General features: G+C 30.8%; 2 protein-coding genes across 3 annotated transcripts; both read left to right on the top strand.

The window, feature by feature from the left end:
• The first annotated feature begins 4,614 nt into the window (after positions 1-4,614).
• Positions 4,615-8,937, top strand: MBAC1 (Mitochondrial substrate carrier family protein). 2 transcript variants are annotated; one of them, XM_016334582.3, is made up of 9 exons: positions 4,615-5,012; positions 6,179-6,268; positions 7,207-7,308; positions 7,469-7,573; positions 7,673-7,771; positions 7,846-8,034; positions 8,143-8,241; positions 8,347-8,482; positions 8,580-8,937. In XM_016334582.3, exons 1-8 carry the CDS (start codon positions 4,890-4,892, stop codon positions 8,479-8,481), a joined length of 942 nt encoding a protein of 313 aa, XP_016190068.1. In that variant the 5' UTR covers positions 4,615-4,889; the 3' UTR covers position 8,482; positions 8,580-8,937. The 2 variants fall into 2 exon arrangements, with proteins under 2 accessions (XP_016190068.1, XP_020975137.1); XM_021119478.2 differs by lacking the exon at positions 7,207-7,308 and having other exon boundaries at positions 4,618-5,012.
• A 9,672-nt stretch (positions 8,938-18,609) lies between these two features.
• On the top strand, positions 18,610-20,460 carry LOC107631217 (squamosa promoter-binding-like protein 3). Its single transcript, XM_016334584.3, has 2 exons — positions 18,610-19,058; positions 20,022-20,460. The coding sequence occupies exons 1-2, from the start codon at positions 18,700-18,702 to the stop codon at positions 20,128-20,130; spliced, it is 468 nt and encodes a 155-aa protein (XP_016190070.1). The 5' UTR covers positions 18,610-18,699; the 3' UTR covers positions 20,131-20,460.
• Positions 20,461-21,059: the final 599 nt, after the last annotated feature.

Raw genomic sequence — 21,059 nt, 5'->3', positions numbered from 1 at the left:
TAATTCAAGCTAAGTTAGTCCAGACCAAACTCAACTTTAACTTATTAAAAGCTCACAATATAAGTCGATTGCTTGGACATGAAAGACTAATAATAAAGGTTGTATTAGGCTAAGTAAGTAAAGTTAAGCCGAACCAAACCAAGAACAAGTTCGACTTAGTGAAAGCTCAAAAGTTGCTTCGAGCTCATGAGCTTAGCGTCGAGTTGTTAACGACTTACTAGTTGTTTAAATAGTTAGATGAACTTCTAGTGTTTTTTTTTTAAATACAATTTTTTAAACTTTTTTGGACATTAAGCAAATATTTTTTATTTTAATGACTAACTCATTAATTTAATTTTATTATATAATTATATATTATATGTATTTTTTCAAAAAATAATATTAATAAATATCGTATAGTGATAAAATTAATTACTATAGTGTAATTGATAAAAATATTTGATATTTGTTATTTATATATGTTTAATAAAATTTATGTTTATGTTAATAATCATTAATAAAAATATATTATATAATTTTACTATATAACTAATAATTAGCACATAGAATAGTATGAACCAGTAAAATTATATAACTAATATACTATATAGTTTTACTAATTTATTGGTTTAACCGATGACTTATTAGTTGAACTCGTAGAACCGTTCTCACGTAAATAAGTTGGTTGTTGTTGAGTAGTTAGATAAACTTCTAGTATTCTTTTAACATTAAACATAGGGGTGTTCATGGATCGGATCGGAACCGCATATCCACGGTATTTATCCGAATTCGATCCGAAAATTACGGATATGGATCCGATTCGCAAGGCTATCGGATCGGATCTGACCTGCACACTTATATGATAAGATTACGGATTTTATGTAGGTATCTACATATTCGCGGATCTACAAAAATAAATAAATAAATAAATAATTTTCTTATATTTTATTTTAAGAATAAATATATTTAAAAGAGAAAAAAACATTTTTTTAATATTTTTTAATAAAAATAAACTTTTAAAAATATTTTTGGAAACATTTATTATATCATGGGCATAATATGTCATTAGCATGTTATCACTTTTGAAAACATTTAATGTATGTTCTTAGAACATTTATAATGCCTAACAGTTATATTAAGAATGAACATTAGTTTGTCTTAGGTAGGAAGTTACTTAGAATGGGAAAATATCTTTTCTGTTAATAATCATAAGGTGATGATATCTCAATTCTCCTTGTTTAATAATCAATTCTCCTTGTTTAATAAATATTTATTGAATATAGGAATTTTTCTTTTGTAAGTCACAATTATGTATATGCTTTTTTTTTTTTTTTTTGTAAAATTCTGTCATTTTGTTACAAATCCTGATAAGTTTGAGATAGTCTCAAGTCCAACAAAACAACCATCCACGTAATATATAAAATAACCATCCGGTTACACAGAGAACTGAAAATCCCGCATTTGTTAACTGTTTATACTTAAACCAAATCCAATAAAATAACTATCCAATTATTAATTAAAACAATCATCTGCACACCTAGTAAATTGAACATTTAATATATTTTACATGTGGTTACTTAAATAACCATCCATGTATGAATAAAAATAATCATCTATCAACATAGTGAAATGAACATCTGAAATATTCGTCATTGACCACAACTTGTAACGCTTTTGGGTTAAACTTCTCCTTAATCACATATTCATGATACTAACGGCATATATTTTATAAATGAAAAAAATTTACACTTTGTGATAAATTTACATTATGGAATATAACATAATTAAGTAGGATTTAGCGACGTATAACATGTCTGTTATAACTTAATCACTTATATTTAACTGCAACAACTCCAAGCATACTTAAATTAAGTGAATGGTAAACTAAATCCAATCTAACAATATGACCAAGTTCCATCTCATCAATTTCTAACTCAGTCACGTCCTTCACTTCCACGACCTACAATCGAACACAAACAAAAAAAGCCAACCAAAGAAACTAAGTGAGATATAGTACTATGATATAAATATCAGCAATATAAATCCCTAAGATACGACCAACAAAAATCAAATAAACACAAAATAAGACAGACTGAATCATATAGAAGAATCAAACAACAAACAACTATCCTAAAATATTTATTATTAAATCTCCTAAACGTTACCTTCAAATCAAAATATTTAACCAATTGTAACGGTTTTCAATTCAAACAAAAAAATTATTGTTACTGTATAACTTTCATCAAAATTGTTACTACTCTCAATTTATATTAACCATCAATGCTACAAAAAAATCAATAAGCAAAGACAAATTCTACATTAATTTAAAATATAATTTAAGATCTCAACACAACAAACAAAGAAGCATAAAAATATGGCTTGATTTAGTAGTGATAAGAGCTAATAATTTACTAAAATATAATAAAATAATCCATTTGTACCAAAAATAACCATCCCATCCATTTGAAACTAAACATCCGCATTTAAAATAAACCTTTTTTCTCCTTACCTGGTTGGACTGTTATCCAGTACAGTGCACTTACTATTAGAAAGAGTAGAGTTGTCAATGATTAATGATGATGGTGTAGTACCAATTATTTCACCCATAGCGGCAACCATCAACGATTACGCGAAGTTTCGGTGGTATCAGCAAAAGCCAGCGTCGGCGTCGACACGGTCCGGAAGGGGGTTACAATACGCAGGTGATGCTGCGGCAGTGCGGGATGCAACGACAAGGGGAGAAGCATGTAACTGAGTCTGTTGGAAACCGCCTCGGCTACGGATGCATAGCTGCACGAAATGATGCTTCGGTGGTGTCGGAACAGTCAACAGGGGTGCAACGACGCTAGTGATGTTGCGGCAGTACGGGTGCAGCGACAAGGGGAGAGCCACATATGTGGATTTGTTTGAATTCGCCTAGTCTACGGGGTGCAGCGACAGCGGCACAAGGTGCTGCTTCGGTGGTGTCGACGGCGGCGGCACGGTCGGCGGGTGGGGTTGGAATAGTGCAGCTGAGGCTGCAGCAGTGAGAGAAAGACCGGATATTAGAAGGTTACGATGAGATTAGAAGTAACCGTAATTAGTGTGAATAGATTTAATTACTACTTCTAATTTTTTAAATTTTAAAATTTTAAATTAAATAATTAATTAATAATTTAATTTTTAATTATAATTATACTTTTTTTTAATCGATTGTTCACATTATTCATAAATTATTTTCCTCTTTTTTTTTGTTCGTTAAATTTAATTAGAAATCATTGTGGAATTTTATAGTATATAAATCTATTTTTGTGTAAAAGATGATAGTTGTTACTTTTATAGGATTAAATATGTCAATCAAATGTAAAGACTCGTGAAATACAGATTGGGGCATTGGACTATGGACAGGCACAGATTCAAGAACAAGACAGGGGCACTTGCCCTCACAAACATCTTGAAAAAAATTAAAACTATAGATAGATATTTTTATTAAAAAAATTATAATTATCTTGTTAAATTTAATTTTTGGTATAAAAACTAAAAATGAATAAATAAATCAATTCAATAAAAATAATAAATAGTTATAATTAATTGCAGCAATTAAACGATAATCAAAATTTATTAATGAACTAATTTTTTTATTGATAATCACTTACAAAAATTCCAAGAACAGAGAGGTGAGAACGAAAAAAAATGAAACCAGCGACAACGTAATCAAAAAGAAAAGAAAATAGAAACATCGACAATAAAATATAATCAAAATAAAACACATTAAAGCAATAATAAAAAAATAAAAATAATGTCGCAGGAGAAGAAAAACACCGCTACTACAACAAAGGCTGATATTTTTTTTGGAAATGAGATTATTTGGTGTAATTATAGATGGGTGGATTTTGTAGAAAAAAATTAATACGTGGGCGCGTATTGTAACACGTGGGGACGTGTTGAACACGTGACAGTATCTTAACCAACATATAAAAGCGTGTTAGACATGTGGCAATATATTAGCCAACACGTGAAACGTATTACAACACGTAGAGCGTATTAAATGATTTCCACAATACTCTAATATATTTTAAATATTAAAATTCAACCAAAATACTATCTCTATTTTTATATTAAAAATAATTTCTGCACAACAAAAATTAGAAGAAGAACACAAATACCATATCCCCAACTCAGAGAAGGTACTAGGACAAATACAAAGAGTAAAATTATATGGAGTAAAAATAATAAATTCAAACTCAATAAATAATTATATTATATATAAACTAAAATTAATCACTAAATTAATTATTTATATATAATATATATTAAAATTAATTTTTGTGTATACATAATATATAAAATAATATAAATACATAATAATTAATTTAATAATTAATTTTTGTGTACACACAATATATTTAATACAATTTATATTCTCGTCATCTTAAATTAATTAAATTTTCTTAAATCTTAATGTTGTAATTTTTATTAGATAAATAAATTTTAATTTTTTATTTATTATATTTTCTATTAATAATTTAAATTTATTTTATAATTTATAATTTAAGATATATAATTTTTTATTAAAAATTTAAAACAAATAAAATAATTTTTTAAAATTAACTGATAAAAAAGTTAATTACTTAACATTGTTCTCTTAACAAAAATAGTGAGAACATCAATAATTGTGAGTGGTTCTCAAAGCGGGGAGCCGGGGACTAATGCTTAGGGAGAAGAGAGGCATCCATCAAGCTCTGTGGTCGGCGTCCAAACCTTAACGTCTCACCGACGACCGCCGCGCCGCCCCTCCTTAACGCCTTACACACTGTGGCAGTCAGTCGAGGATTCCGACAATCAAGACGATGGATTGCGTACACTAATTGACTACACGGCATGATAGTTCGTAACACGTAGCTCACAAATCCACATCAGGTTAGAGAGAAATGGAGGAGATTTCAACTTCAACCACAACTTCAACTTCAGCTTCAGGGTACAAGGAATATGTGGCAGGTTTGATCGCTGGCGTTGCCACTGTTGCCATTGGCCATCCATTTGACACCGTCAAGGTTTCTTTTTATTATTTATTTATTTTGTGTGCTTGTGGTGCCTGGTTTCAATTTGAATGCATAATCAATATCGAAAGATTTTCAATTCATCAACTGTTTGTGGTAATTACAGTAGAATGTGTGTGTGTATTTTGGTGGTTTTTTTTTTGGGGGGGGGGGGGGGGGTTCTCATTTTCAACCATCCATTATTAAGCAAGCTGCAGGCACCTAATGTTGGGTAGTGTTAAATAGTTTAAGAATGTGTTCATCGTTGATAATGCTGGCTTTTTAACTGACAATTTCTGAAATTTGCTTAAGAATAGTTACTGATCTTGCTATCTAGGGATGATATTGTATTCGAATGCATTACTTATTTGCTCGTTACTGCTTTACAATTAACCTTTTTCAAATTATGTCAGAATGTATAAGTTGAATGATAACAAGTAATGAAGAAATTAGTGACAATTTTGAAAACTGTTTGTTTTGGAGGGTTTAATTAATCTAAGAGGTGCTTCCATGGAAGAAAATGATAAGGATTTTCCTTTCTCCTTGGTGCATGCATTGTTGTTGTACTGCTTTCCTGTGTCAAACTCTTTGCATTTCTATTGGACAGTGAGCAACATGCATGTATCTTCAAATAAAGTCATGTACCCGACAAGAGGTTAATAAATCCTCACACTAGGAATAATAAAGCTCTTTAAATGGGGTTATGATGAAACGGTTTGTCCCTTTTTTTTTTTGGATCCAGATTGTGGTATACTTGTAATAATCAGAAAAAGAGGCAACGTTGAACTTTTCTTATATGATTAAAATCAACAGGAATAAGATTACAGTATGACTTGGAGTTGAAAAGGGAGTGGAACAACATGTATGGTTATTAGACCAGCAATTGCTCATTTTTCAGCTATAGAACATAACCTGCATATCCAGAAATTTAAGTGGCTTAATATTTTATGACAGTAGTCTCTCTGTTGATCACAATCCTTACAATTGTAAATTTAATTATAGTAATTAGATCGTTATTAAGACTTATGTCAAACACAAGCATTTGTTTTAAGTCTTCCTTGCTTGTTTGTTGGTGATTTCAGCATGAAGTTTATTGTGTTTTAGTAGAGTTTTAATTATTCTCTTTTCTCTTTTTTGAAATTTTAGCATATTTATGAACTTTTTTCTCTTCCATTTATTAGGTGAAACTGCAAAAGCACAACACAGGACAACATGTGGTTCGCTATAGAAGTGGATTGCATTGCACCACTAGGATATTGAAGACTGAAGGAGTATGGCTCTAGAACTTTAACTTTCAGAGGAAAAATTAATTGGTTATACATTCCATCTCATGTCTAAATAAGAGTGACAAAGTAACATATAACTGCCAACCTAATTAAGGCTAGTTAATGTTTTGATCATTGTTGTAATGATTTTGTTGTGCCTCAACCTTATTAACACCCCTTAACCTACTAAGGCAGAACCAATTATGTCCAATTGTCATGTTTTCTATTCTTTCATGTTTTGGTGCTTTCCTCTTGAGCAAATTGTTTCTTTTTTTCTCCCAGCAGATTGCACCTTTGAATTTCGATTGATGAGATAGATTAGTACAATAATTACCCTAAACTTTTAAATTTTTTCACCTTCAACGTGTTTCTTTTTACTATTAGTTCTGCCTCCAAGATTTAGAAGCAAGAGAGTGAAGGTTTTAGGAATTGGTTATATCCTATAAACATATTTTGCCACTGGAGTTGAGAAGTAAAGACATGGATGATAGGTGAGGCATGACTAAATGTAGTCTTATCTCATCTCAGAATCAATATTGATAGTATTATCCATTCGCCGATGTGTCAAAGACTAGCTTACCCCAAAGCTGTTTGGTAGAGACCTATGAATGATTTTACATCTCTAACAAAGTCCTTTACCCAAGAGTCTGTTAGCTTCAGACAAGGTCAATGGCTAGGGCCATTTTTCCTAGTGGTGAAATTCATTTTAATTATAAAAATGAGAATGGAAATGTTTGATCTCCTAGCTTCTTATCATGTAGACTCTAAAGGCAAATTGCTAAGTGCTTTGGCTGCTATGTGTCTGCTCATGAATAATTTTATGTTTCTAACAATATGAACAGCAGTGATGTATGCATGATTTTTCTTTTTTTTTCAAATAGATATTTTGAGGGGATTGATTTTTTGAGATTTCAAAATGTAATTTAGCAATAAGTATGTTTCAGATCAAAGGACTATATAGAGGAGCAACATCATCTTTTCTCGGGATGGCTTTTGAAAGTTCACTTCTTTTTGGCATATATTCCCAGACAAAATTGGCCCTTCAGGTGGGCATGAAAGTTACTTAAATGTGGTTTATTTAGATTTGTCCTTGCACTGATCAGAAAATGCTGTAATGTGACAGAGTATTACAATAACTTTAATGGTTTGGTGGATTTATTTGTCTTGTATCTCTTAGTTTGCTCTGGTTTCTGTTAAATGATCTAGGGAGGTGTTCAAAGTGGTGAACCGCAGCCTCAAGTGATAATACCATCTGCAGCTTATGGTGGTGCCATCATCAGTTTTGTGTTATGTCCGACGGAGCTGGTAAAGGTAAAATGAAAAGAAAGTTTATTTCCTGCAGTGTCATTGGTGGTAGCTCTATAATCTCTAACCATGCCATGATGCCAATATAACTTTGAACTTGTACAGTGTAGGATGCAGATTCAAGGGACTGACTCTTTGGTTCCGAAGTCCAGTAGATACAGTAGTCCTCTTGATTGTGCCCTTAAAACCGTGAAAAGTGAAGGGGTGAGAAATTCTAAAACATTGTGCTATGTCCTATTTAATGATTAATGTGTTATAGCTGATGCAATACCTTTCAGGTGACAGGAATTTTTCGTGGAGGCTTTACAACATTGCTTAGAGAATCAATAGGGAATGCTGTCTTTTTCAGCACATATGAATATGTACGCTATCACCTGCATTCACATGCCAAAGCTGTTCGTTCCAATTACAATAACCTGGTTGATATTGGAATTGGGATAATTACCGGAGGTCTTGGTGGTGTGTCTGTAAGCATCATGATAACTAATCATACTCTTTCTGATGCGGCAACTAAATATATGCTATTAACTCTATTAGTCTCTTTTAATTAAGGTTTCTCTATATTGTTATACTAGTTTTGGTTGGCGGTTCTGCCCCTTGATGTAGCAAAGACTTTAATTCAGACAAACCCGGAAAAAAACTGTTCACGAAATCCTTTTCAGGTGCTGAGTTTGGTAAGAGTTCTTAAAACCTTTCTACATTTGTTTCCTTAATAGCTAATCTTTCTTTATACCAAATATAGAGATCCAATATGGGTTTTCTTTTTTTTTTTTTGGAAGGTTTACAGGAGCGGTGGATTGAAGGGGTGTTATACAGGTCTGGGGCCTACAGTAACCCGAGCATTTCCTGCTAATGCAGCAGCAATTGTGACCTGGGAGCTAGCAATGAAAATGTTAGGCATTAGGCACGACTGAGGTTGGTTCCTTTCAAGTGTTAATGTGTGATAAAATAATCATGACTTTTCATTATTAGACTCATCAATTGGTCTTTTTCTATTGTACCATTTTGGTAGATTCTACATGGCACAAGTTCCACAAGAGGCTCCAACTCCAATATGCATTCATGAATACGCCGCTGGGTGAAGAACAAGTTTAGTTTACCGTACTTTCCTCTGGAAGATTTACATTTTTCAAAATTCTTTTATTTAGAGTTAGTGACTTGATTAAAGAAATTATCGAGGGGCGTTGTTTGACTTGTTTCTAGCTGCCCTTTGCCTGTTTTCATTTCTCCAGTTTTATGGGAGGAATGTCTATATAATTGGAACGAAATTGTATTTTTAATTCATTACAAGATAATTGCATGGCCATGCAATGGTGCAAGTATGCAAGTTAACATTTTGCAAATGAAAAGCGGCATTTACGATTCACAAATGATATTTGCATAACTTTTGGTGTACGTTTCTTTTGTGTATATATATTTTTTATGGTATAAAAACTTATTTATTTTTAAAATTATAAAATATATAAGAGACTAAGAGAGATAACATTTCTCTTTACGACCTTGTCACATACCATATTTTCAGCTTGTGACACCTTTTATGACCCCTCTCCTAACTTGTTATACTTCGGTATCTTGCAAAGAAATTTTGGCTTTCGAAAAATTTAAGAAATAAACTTGGGATTTTCCATAATTGAGGAACATTCTAGTAATTATCTTTTTGGGTGAACAAAGAGGAGGTTGTCTCTGGGCTGTTGGGCCGGGATTGATTTAAAACTTGATATGGGCGTAGCCCACAAAAAGAGTATGTGTATGATCAAATCAGATGGTGGATACTTTTTGGTACCTTTGGTCAGTCTGCCTTGTGTTCAATACTTCAATCATACTCTATGAGATGATGAGATCGTTATCGTAATAGAAATATAAAAAGAAGAATGCTAGGGCAGCAATTTTGTGATTTGTAGTCAATAAATAGTCATCAATAATGATTTTAATGGTGTGAGATGAGTGTGAGATTTCATCTAATGACTCACTTTTTTTGTTAGTTACATGCTGGTCAGAATTTAATAAAGTTGCTGGCCTCTAGACTTTTCCATATAAAAATAAACAAATATGGTTGGTCTTTTTGTTAATGCAATTTACAATAAGGATGAGGTTAATGCAATTTACAATAAGGATGAGAGATAAGAAGCGGAAGATCCAAGGGCATGCAGTAGTACGTAACACGTGGAGATGGCATAAAGGCCAGGACTTGTTAAATCAATGCATCAACTCTTTTCCTATCAATAATGCAGCAGATAGAGACACATTGCACACACTCGTTGAGTATGGAATTCCGGCCCCCACCACACACCACATCTTCTCTTCTCACCTTCTTCTCACCCAAAAGAACTGTCACGTCATCCAAGTGATATTGCATGACCCAGTTAAAAGTAGGAAAAAAACTTCCACTCCTTTCTAAATTCTTACCACTTGATTAATAAGTGTTTTTTTTTAAGTATATATATTTTTTTATTTTTTTTTTGTTAATAATCAATAATATTTTTAAAAATCATAAAAAAATATTTATTTAATAAAAAATTATCAAATTTTAAGAATAATAATATTTTATTTTTTAATTATATTTATAAAAATTATATTAAAATTTAATCTCTAATATATTTTTTGATAAATACATATTTAATATTAGATTTTTTGTTAGATTATCTAATATTAAATATGTATTTTCAAAAAATATATTAAAATTGAATTTCGATACAATTTTTGTAAGTAAGATTAGAAAAATGAGATATTATTATCCTTAAAATTCGGTGATTTTTTATCAAGTATATTTTTTTAATAATTTTTTGTTAACATCTAATAATACTTTTAAAAAATCACAAAAAATATATATATACTTAACAAAAAAGTCACCAAAATTTAAGAATAACAATATTTCATTTTTCTAATCATTCTTACAAAAAATTGTATCAAAATTCAATCTCTAAGATCTTTTTTGAAAATATATATTTACTGTTGGATATTTTTATCGCGTTTTTAAATTATTTGAAAACATTTTTGTCGTTTGTGGGTAACCCGATTAATAATGTAAACTTATTCATTATAGTAATGACATAGGTGACAAAATTGACTAAACTCGCCGTCTATCCGTCAAATTCGCCAAAAAAAGTAGACCGGATTAAGATTTAGAATTTGCTAAATAAAAAAAACTGTGAAACTCGCCCTAAAGAAATTATTTTATTTTTTATTAAATAAAATAATAATTAATATTATAAAAATTAATAATTATCTAATTTTTAAATATAATTTTTATTTTTATTCTTTTAATTATTAATTTTATTTATTTATTTTACACTTTTTTATATATATATATATATATATATATATATAATTAAATTATGTAATTTATTTTTTAAAATAAAAATTATTTTATTCATGAACTAGCATTTTAAACCTACTTTAAAAATAAGACTGTCTGTTTTATTTTTAGAACAGGACTACCCGCTTTACCACTCTTTTTGTGGTTTAGAATTTTTCAAAGAAAAAATTAATATTATTAGGTTAAAAATGTAAATAAAAGAAATAATAGATTTTTAGTCAATATATATCTAGCTAACATAAATTTTCAATGAATCATTTTTTATTTTAATTATATAAGTTTAGGTTTTTAAATATATAACTATTTGTTAATTATTAACCAATTTTTATTATCTCCTAATCAATACCGCGAGCTAGTTAAAAAAGTTGTACCTCATGGTTAATTCATTCAGTAACTGACAATTTTAGCCGGATGCGAAAAGTTGTACCCATTGACGACAAGATACTCATTATTGGTTCTTTGCTATGTATTTACTTGCTTGTTTGGTTTTATTTTATTTTTTGTCTTCAACATCATTGGATAATGGTAGGGAACCATCTTTTATGTCTTCAATCCTTTCCTTTTTTTTAACTTTTCCCAGAAATTGACAAGGGTTGCTAAGAAAGTCAATAACATAAATTAAAATAAAATAAAATTCAATTAAAAGAATTATGATATCCTTGGTCAAGGAAGGTATTCACTTCGAAATTTGCTTCTCTGCATTATGAATTATTACGATTAATAATAACATTATTAAAAGTTTAAAGTTTAAACCAGAATATTTTACAGCATTTGGTAAGAGATTTCTTAAACTGAAAAAAGAAAGACTATGTTGACCGTTGATTAGTTTCATTACTTATTTCAAGATGATTGCGATACAGTCTCATCAATGGACGAATTTAGAGAAAATGACAAATAAGTCCCTGACTTTTTGTCGGGCGGATATTTTCGTCTCTAATTATTGAAAAATACTTTTAAGTCGTCTATGACCTTCATAAAATTTGGACGGATCAGTCTCTCTATCCAAATGCCTCCGTCAGGGACTGATCCGTCCAAATGCCTCCATCAGAGACTGATCCGTCCAAATTTTGTGAAGGTCAGAGACTTAAAAATATTTTTCAATGATCAGGACAAAAATGTCCACGGAGCAAAAGGTCAGGGACCTATTTGTCCTTTTCTCTAAATCTCACAAAGACGATTAAAAATATAAAAATATTGTCTACACATAAAAATATAATAAATTAATTATATATTTATATACAAATATATATTAAGATAAATCATATTTTTAAATTGATTAAAATCTAATATTATCATATTGTCCTGTTTTAATATTCATTTTAAAATTATCTCTATATAAATTGATGTAACTTAAATTGATTTGCTAGGAAAACCCAAAAAATGGTTTTAAGTTAAATTGATTTAGTATATTCAACTAAATTGTTCTAACATAAATTAATTTAGTAGAAAAATAATTTTTTATAGTAAATCAGTTTATTTTAAATCGATTTATTAGGACCAAAAATATGGATAAAAATCAACTCAACTTAAATTGATTTATTAGGAAGATTAACATCTATATAAATTAATGTATGTTAAAATAATTTATCCTAAGGAGATATTATAAAATTCGTTTTTACTCATTTTGATTTATCATTCTAACTTCTACCATCTACCTTTCTTGAGAGAATCCGGCGAGGACCAAGGCAATCCAACGAGAATTCAGAGAATTTTCGACGAGTGAAGTATTAGCGATGGAAAATAGGAATAAAAGAGATCGTCTTTACCGATTGGATGGTGTTACTCATGTTGTTGGACCTATACATGAATAGATTAGTATTTCAAATTCGTAGTTTCATCATATTAGATTAAAAATTAATTGTTAACGTATTAGTTTTAGAGTGATTGTGATATTATTGATGACATAGATAAGGCTAGATAGAGTAGGATTTGTGGTCTATGTTATACAAAACTATTGATCGGAATGAATTTGTTATAAATAAGGATGAATTTGTCTTATATTAGTTTAGAGTTATTATAGATAATGTATACTTTGAATTAGAATTTGCAATTAAATAAGTATTTATCGAATTAGATTATTTTTAAATTTAATGGTCGAATGAAACAAATTTTTATGATTTGAATGCTTGTTGTAATTAGTTACGTATGACATACTCATTGTGGAATAATTATTGTGTGACGTAGCCAACTTGTTGTATTAAGACCATTAATAGGCAGCAGGGTATGCATCTTCATGACCACGCCATTTCCTATTTAGAGGCTGCGGGATTGTACCACCTAACTAGATTCAACGACCATTAGTTTAAACTTGATGATCTCCTTATTAGTCCATTCATTGAGCGGTGGTGTCTTGAGATGCATAATTTCATATGTCGCTATTACACTACAAGATGTGATCTACCAGCTCCAGCTTCGGAATGATAGTGATTATGTTAGTGGGTGTCTCACAAATTTTGAGCAGCATATTCCTGGTGGGAAGCCAACATAAGTTTGGTTCTAGTAGCTTTTTGGAAAACTTCCTCCGACTGAGTATATTGACAAGTTCACTGTCACAAACACGTGGTTTTATGAGAGGTTTGTGGTGCTCCTTCCCGATGCGAGTGAGGATACCATTAGAGTGTATGTTTGAGCATACGTTATGATGTTGCTATCCTCTTAACTGTTTGGAGACAACTATGAGGCACGAGCATACATTAGGTGATTGCCTTATGTAGCCAGACTTTAGAATCTAGGGAGATACAGTGGGGGTCGGCAATACTTTCATGGTTGTATCGATACATGTGTTGAGTAGTGAACCGATATGTTGTACAGCTTGCTGATCCACTGCAGCTACTCCAATCGTGAATATTTTGATGGTTTTCTACGCTGAGGCCGCATGGCTATAATACATTGATGTGACCCTTCGTATATAGGTTATAATTTCATTAGTGTTATTTTTAATTATTTGTATTTATCAATATTCGTGCAATATTTGAAATTTTATATATGTAATTGTAAGTGGGCAGGATATAGAGGGATCCAAACTCATCCAAGCAAAGTTGAGGCTTGATTTGCTTTAAAATACTGATGCAAGTCTTAAACTTTATTCTATTGTATTTTTTAGGCGAGATATTAAAATTTTATATAAGTTTTTGTGAATATTTTAAACTTATATATATTTTTGTGTTATTTTTTTATGTAGTTTATGTAAATGCCTTATGCCATACCTCAGGTGGCGGCGGTTGTGTATCCTGAGATACTGGAAGTCTGGAACACAAACTTCAGATGTTGGGATGACCTTATATGGCCGCTTCTTGAAAAGATCGGGGATGATAGTAAGACCATCGTATGGTGGCCAAAAATTCTCTAGAATTGGAGGGCTAAATTCCATTCTGTAGACATTAAAGACTGTGCTCCTGCGATAGACATCATCAACATATGTAGCCCAATTTAGGGCACAAGTGTGCCCAATGAGTCATGGCACGATGACATGAATAATGAATCACCTGAAAGTACCCACAATCACAAGTACGCTCCCTCAGCGACACTCTGTAAGACTCAAGTAAAAAAAGTGTCTATTAAAATTATCTTAGCCACTATAAACTCATAATTAGACCTGTTATACAAGGTCACAGTGATGAACCTATAAGCCTTTCTGTTGGCCTCTATTTCTTTGATTAGACGTTGGTGAAACTAGTTACTCGTCCTAACTATGCCTTAGCATCTCTATCTCTACACATAAATAGCTAATCCAACCTACAGTGTGTTAACTTGACCAATGAGGTGAACGAAGGATTCCTTGTCCCTTTCAAAACGAAGTTAAGACACTTTGAGATGTTTGTGTTCATATGTCCAAATCTCCTCCCACTATTCCGGTGTTGGATCCACTAGTCATATTCGATTGTGTTGGCCCAATCACATATCACTGGGTCTTTAGTTTGCAAAATATCAAACCAATAGTCAAACTCTATCTCAATCACAATCAGCAATGTTTCACCATACTTACCATATAGATGAGTCCCAACAATACTCATGAGTGGCTTGCAGTGTCTAAAACATTCAACACATGGCGGGAATGTCCAAAAAAGACGGTGAAAATACGCTATATTGACTCATTAACTTGGCCGCCAACTCTAAAAGGAGACATCTTCAGAATCGTAACACTGCCTGACATAATCACCTACACATCTAATGCCCACCTTGGTAACTTGTTGTACGACTCCTTCTAATCTCCATAAATCTATGCCACTGCCTTTTATTTTGCCAATCAAACTTTCCTATAACTTGATTTGAAGTCATAACTACTATCTGATGCATTTTGTAGCACCTTTATCGAGACAATATATAGCATCTGCCCTAACCATAAAAAAATATGAACGAATATATCACATGGTGGTCTGTCTGTGATCGCTTGACACATATGTTGCCAAGCATGTGTGAGGTCTATTATACCTCATAACTTCGCAAGTACTTTTTTTTTTGCCAATGGGTAATCCGAATCAACCAATTGTAGCATTTTCCAAATTCTTTGCGCTTTTTATGGTACGTGATGTGATATGACTCTAACAAACGATATTCAACCCCATGACGAATCCTATAATTCTTCACACTTAACATAACTTCCTCTTTACTAGAGAATGATTGACCAAGATGGAACTCATTTAGATTTGACACATCTTGCGGATCCACGCACCCTAAACCAGACTCCATGTCTAGAAATTCTTGTTGTGTTATTGCCTCCAAGTCCAGCGTTGAAAAGTGAGATGGGTATTGCTGTGTTCCGAAACTTGACGGACCCTCTCGCCTTGCTAGAATGCCACTTAATTCATCATCACCTATCATGGCAAGCTCCTCGTCCTCATCATGATCCTACATAGCATCTTCTCTATGATCTGTTTTTACGACATCAACAATGACGAGGTGGTATTAGGAGTAGCTATTATCGCAATTGCAAGCTCAGCAAACATACGATTGTTTTCGATATCACAACCATCATCGTTATCGTGGTTTAAGTCAACAGCTAAGGATGAGGATTCCACTAACACTACATCCGGTGCAATCACAAGCCTTAAAAGTATAAGCTCCACCCAAAGTAATAGATTAAGAATTTGGAGTTGATCTTTCAGAACTTCCAATGACATCAACAAGCTTCACATACAACTTAGGACTCCCACCATAAAAAAATTTATGTGACAGTAAAACAACACTCGAAGGTCATCATCATTTTCTGTCATGAAAAAATTATGTTTTACAAAATCTTTACGGATCGTAACAGGAATCATGTAATACAAATTTTTCACTCGCTCTACTGCACACACCCCAAGCGTATGTATAATGGTATTTTGTAATTCTGCAAAATCGATAGATGGATCTTTCCTACTAAACTTAATTCCCTATTGAGATTTTTTCTTATTTTTTCCTATTTTTTCCCTTATAATAAACTAGTACTAAGAATCTCTCCTCAGCCATTTTGAAATCACACACATTATACATAATGCAATTTCACTTATTTATAAGACGAGTGGTACTTGTAAATCGTTTTAAGTAAAAATGATTTATGCAAAAGCGATGATTCATAGTAAATCGATTTAAGTAAAATTGAATTATACAAGTGTAAATTTTTTAGTAAATCAATTTAAGACAAATTAGATTATTAGGTTTCCTGATAAATTGTTTTAAGTTATATTGATTTACAAAAAAATATTTTGAAAACAAAAATTAAACAGGACAATCTAGTAATACTGGAAGCCAATCAATTTAAAAGTGTGATTTACTTTATGTAAATAAAAATTTCATTTTTAATATGTATTTTATATTTTAAGGCATATTCTTTATATATAACTAATTTAGTGACCGATATTTTATATCCACATAATATAGTTATTAAAATAAATAGGTCTAATTGAAATTTAAAAGTGAATTTATATAGTAAAAGATCTCTAATAAAACAAAAAAGTAAACTAAACTCTAATATTACATATAATAATTGATCAAAAAAATATTACACATATTAAAGTTACGATTTTTCTAATAAGGAACTAATTTTTTTTATAAACAATAATCAATTAATAAAATAATAAATGACCAAATGTTAAGGGTTTAAATTATAATAAGAAGAAAAAGAAAAACTTGACGAATTGTTAGTTGAAAATAATTAATTCTCAGTATTTTTTTCCTACTTATGTGAACCAAGCTCAGTCCTAATAAAAGTTAACTACTTCCCCCTTTCCTATAAGATAGAGATTGCACAACTTTTATATAATAACTATATGGGCATACCTTCAATAATGTAAAACTTTTAGGAGTTTGAGTTTAATTTTTTATTTTTGTTATAAAGGCCATTTTAATGAGTGATTAAGTTCTTGCGGTAGAAACAAAAAAAAGAGACATGCTTTAATTCTAACAGGATTAGAAGTGTTAAAGCTTAAAAATGCTTAAACTTTTCTTGGTAATTACTTCCGAAAAATGTTTGATGAGAACTATTGTTTAGAGCCCATAAAGACTAAAGAGGGATAACTTACTTTTTTAGGATTTATTTAATGTACTTGTTTCTTTTTTTTTTTGGTATTATTTAACTTAATTATTATTAAAACAAATGAATAAATTTAGATATAATAAATATATAATTATAAATATTACATATATTAAAGTATAGATATTAAGTTAAATAAAATAATTTTGTACTATTATTTTTCTAGCATTACTTTTACTTGTACTCTCACAAAAATTAAAGAATAAATTACTATCTATTATATATTATCATATAATAATAAATCTAAATATACATATATTTAACACATAAATATATTTTTTACATATTTTACAGTATATTTAATGTGTTCTAAAATTTATTATAATTTAACTATATATTAAATTAGTTAAATACGTAATTATTTTATATTAAAAATAGCCAAAATATACTTTCTCTATTATATAATAACACATAAAAGAAAAATTAACCTCTAGCTTCTGTAAAGATACCGAACCAATGGCCACTTTTATTTTTCAAGAAAAAGAAGCTTTAATTATTTCAGGATTTGTTTATTTTGACAATGATTTGAGAGGAAGCCGCCATGAATGGAAATTTTAATTTACACAAATATACGACATGCCTTGAAAATAGCTGAGTTGGATGGTTGAGAAGCAGCCACTAAATACGGTAACAACATTTTGTAAGCAAAAGGAATCAGTGCCGAGCTGATCCACTTATTACTTGGCTATCGTTATTATTAATTTTGGAAAGGAAAAAATAAATTATTGTCCAAGAAAAGTCCAAGAAGGGAAAAGAAAAAGAGCCACGAGCAAGGGTTTGAATGTTTGATAGATTTTAAGTCTTCGCTAGGTCTTCTTGAGATATAGCTGTACACAGTACATACCTAGCTATGGCCAAGTCACGTAGCCAACTACTACTCCTTTTATTTTAGAACTTTTTTTTTGTATGAAGTATGATTAATGAATCGTATTCCTAATTAATATACCAAAATTTACTTTTTTATTTTACACTAAAAAATTCTCTACATGATTGTTTATTCTCCGTGTCCATTTTTGGGTACAAAAGGAGTTACTTTTGACTGTTTATCCTCTGGTTGACCACCAAAAAATGGAGACCTAGCTAGACCCTTATTATGTGGTCCTCACTCCTCACCCATTCTCTCATCCTATTTACCCCTTCTTTTCTGGTTTAATTTCCTTCATTTATTTATTTTTATTTTATTCTATTTATATCAACGTTTTCATTTATATATATAGTCATAGCTACTTGGCCCCTTGTTGACTCATAGTTACTCACCATAGACCTCCTCTTTCTGGATCTTTCTCTTTGTTTCAGTTGGTTCCTATGGACACTAGCAGGGCTGAAGGGAAGAGAACCTTGCTGAGGTACAAAGAGGAGGAGGAGGACGACGACGAGGAGGAGACTGAGGAGGAAGAGGAAGAAGACACGGTGGGTTATGGAGAAGAATATGGTGGTGGTGGGAGGAGGAAGAGGGCAATGACAGATCTCATGAGCAGCAAGAGAGGCTTCAAAGGTGGAGGAGGCTCGTCAATGGCACCGTCATGTCAGGTGGACGGCTGTGACTCTGATCTGAGCGAGGCAAAGCAGTATCATCGAAGACATAAGGTTTGTGAGTTCCATGCCAAGGCTCCTTCCGTACACATTTCAGGCCAACAACAAAGGTTTTGCCAACAATGCAGCAGGTTCACTTCACCAAAACCCTAATCCATATCTTTATTCCAAATATCCTTTATTCTCTGACTCTCATATATATATTTTTATATGTATGTGTGTGTGCTTTTTCTGTTGTGTTATATATGGCTGAGGGGAAGAGATCTATTCTCATATTTTGGTTTTCTTGTGTTTTGCTTTGTTGTGAAGGCTTAGAGGGAAAGAAGACCCTCTCTTTGTTCATTTGTCAATTGGTTACAGTGAAATACTCAGACATACACATTCATCTTAGTTAGTAGTTTCTATTATCTTGAGTGTTGCGTCTATTATCTTGAGTGTTGCGCCCAAGGCTCACTGCTAGTTTATTTTGTTTAATTCTTTCTTACTCTATATGGTTAAGTTCTTTCTCACCAGCTACTTTGGGATTTTCACTTCTAATGGAATAAATTTTAATTATTAACCAGGGACAAGTTTCTATTTACTGATAAATTAAACTATTTCACTGATTGTGAGTTGTGAGTTGTGACTTAATAATTTTGTTGGAAAGATTTTACAGCTGCCAAAATCAGAGACTTTTAACACTACCACTAGTGCTTAGATTTGGCCATTATTGTTTATTATTGCATATTTTGAATAACTTATATTATATAAAACTTTAACGATATAAGTTCCTATTATTTCCACAGTTAACATTTTTTTTTTCTAAGATACAAAATACAGGTAAGTTGTACCAGTCAAGATAAGGCCTTGTCTATCCAGGAAAAATAAAGATACACTATGATCTAAATAGCACATCTATGTTATTCATCCATTATTAGATTTAGAATAATATGTTCAATTGGAAGATATATGCATCTAGATCATCATAATCATTTAGGGTATAAGAGAGAAGCATGATCTTATGGTTATTAATGAGTACATTTTTCTCCACTAATTAAAAAGATAAGATTTAAGAAAAATTCTCACGAAAACTAACTTCAACATCTTATTTAAAGATTTCATGAGCTTTCGGAGTTTGATGACTCAAAACGAAGCTGTAGGAGACGGTTGGCGGGTCATAATGAGAGGCGTCGCAAAAATGCAACTGAGTACCATGGAGAATGAAGTGTACTCTTTGGAGAATGAAGTGTACTCTTTCACTGAATGAGGCAAGCATATGATGATTATAATAAAAATTGCCATGAACCCTTCCTAATTAATCTAATTATTGATTTTGATCGGTGTCTCTCTGAATTTTGGAAGCTCTCTATCTTCTGTCAAAGATTATTGCCAGAGGTTATTCTGGTCCATGATAACATTTCGGTTTATGATAACATTTTGAAATAAGGATTTGAAGTTCTTTGATGTTGTCTATTATTTTAGTATTATTTATTAGCACTGAATTCTCTCTTGAGGGAATTAATCCAAGTCAAATAATATTAGCATTGAGTTGTCTATCACATCATTAATTAATCAAATAAAATAAATATAGCTGTAAAAATGAATTAAAAGGATATATACTTAACAATAAAATAAAAAAATAAACTTCATTTATTTTTATTTAAGAATTTTAACATACAATAGAGTACATCCTAATTATTCCTATTAGATTATTGCCAATTATACATACATGTGTCTACGTAATTAAAATTTTGTTGAGAATTCTGCTTGATATTTTCTTTACTTCTTAATATGCTCACCTCATTCTATATAATTAGCAAGCTAATATAAAGGTTTCAAATGAATCATGTGCTACTAAAATGGTTTACTTGTACTAAAGAAAAAAAAATTGAAATAAATGAATTAATATAATTTAATTTTGACTAAAGTATTATTTTAATCTCTAACATTTTAGTCAAATTCTAATTTAAGATTTTTAAATATTTTATTTCTGTTTTAAACAGATTTAATGTGATCTTATCGATGAATTTGACAGTAATAATGAATGGTATTAACGTACTAGACTTTTATGTATTAGAAAAATAACAAAAAATCTTTTTGTAAAACTTGTTTACTTCAATTTTCTTTTTGTACAACGTTCTAAAATAAAAAAA

The sequence above is a fragment of the Arachis ipaensis genome, chromosome B3 (assembly GCF_059453495.1).
Source record: "Arachis ipaensis isolate K30076 ecotype BB chromosome B3, ASM5945349v1, whole genome shotgun sequence".
Classification (NCBI taxonomy): Eukaryota; Viridiplantae; Streptophyta; class Magnoliopsida; order Fabales; family Fabaceae; genus Arachis; species Arachis ipaensis.
This window is presented reverse-complemented; position numbering and strand designations above follow the sequence as displayed.

Coding starts and splice junctions, on each gene's coding strand:
- LOC107631217 (XM_016334584.3), top strand. CDS start 18,700: ATGGACACTAGCAGGGCTGAAGGGAAGAGAACCTTGCTGAGGTACAAA. Junction 19,059..20,021: donor TTTTGCCAACAATGCAGCAG/GTTCACTTCACC, acceptor TCTTATTTAAAG/ATTTCATGAGCTTTCGGAGT.
- MBAC1 (XM_016334582.3), top strand. CDS start 4,890: ATGGAGGAGATTTCAACTTCAACCACAACTTCAACTTCAGCTTCAGGG. Junction 5,013..6,178: donor ATCCATTTGACACCGTCAAG/GTTTCTTTTTAT, acceptor TCCATTTATTAG/GTGAAACTGCAAAAGCACAA. Junction 8,035..8,142: donor GAGGTCTTGGTGGTGTGTCT/GTAAGCATCATG, acceptor TTGTTATACTAG/TTTTGGTTGGCGGTTCTGCC.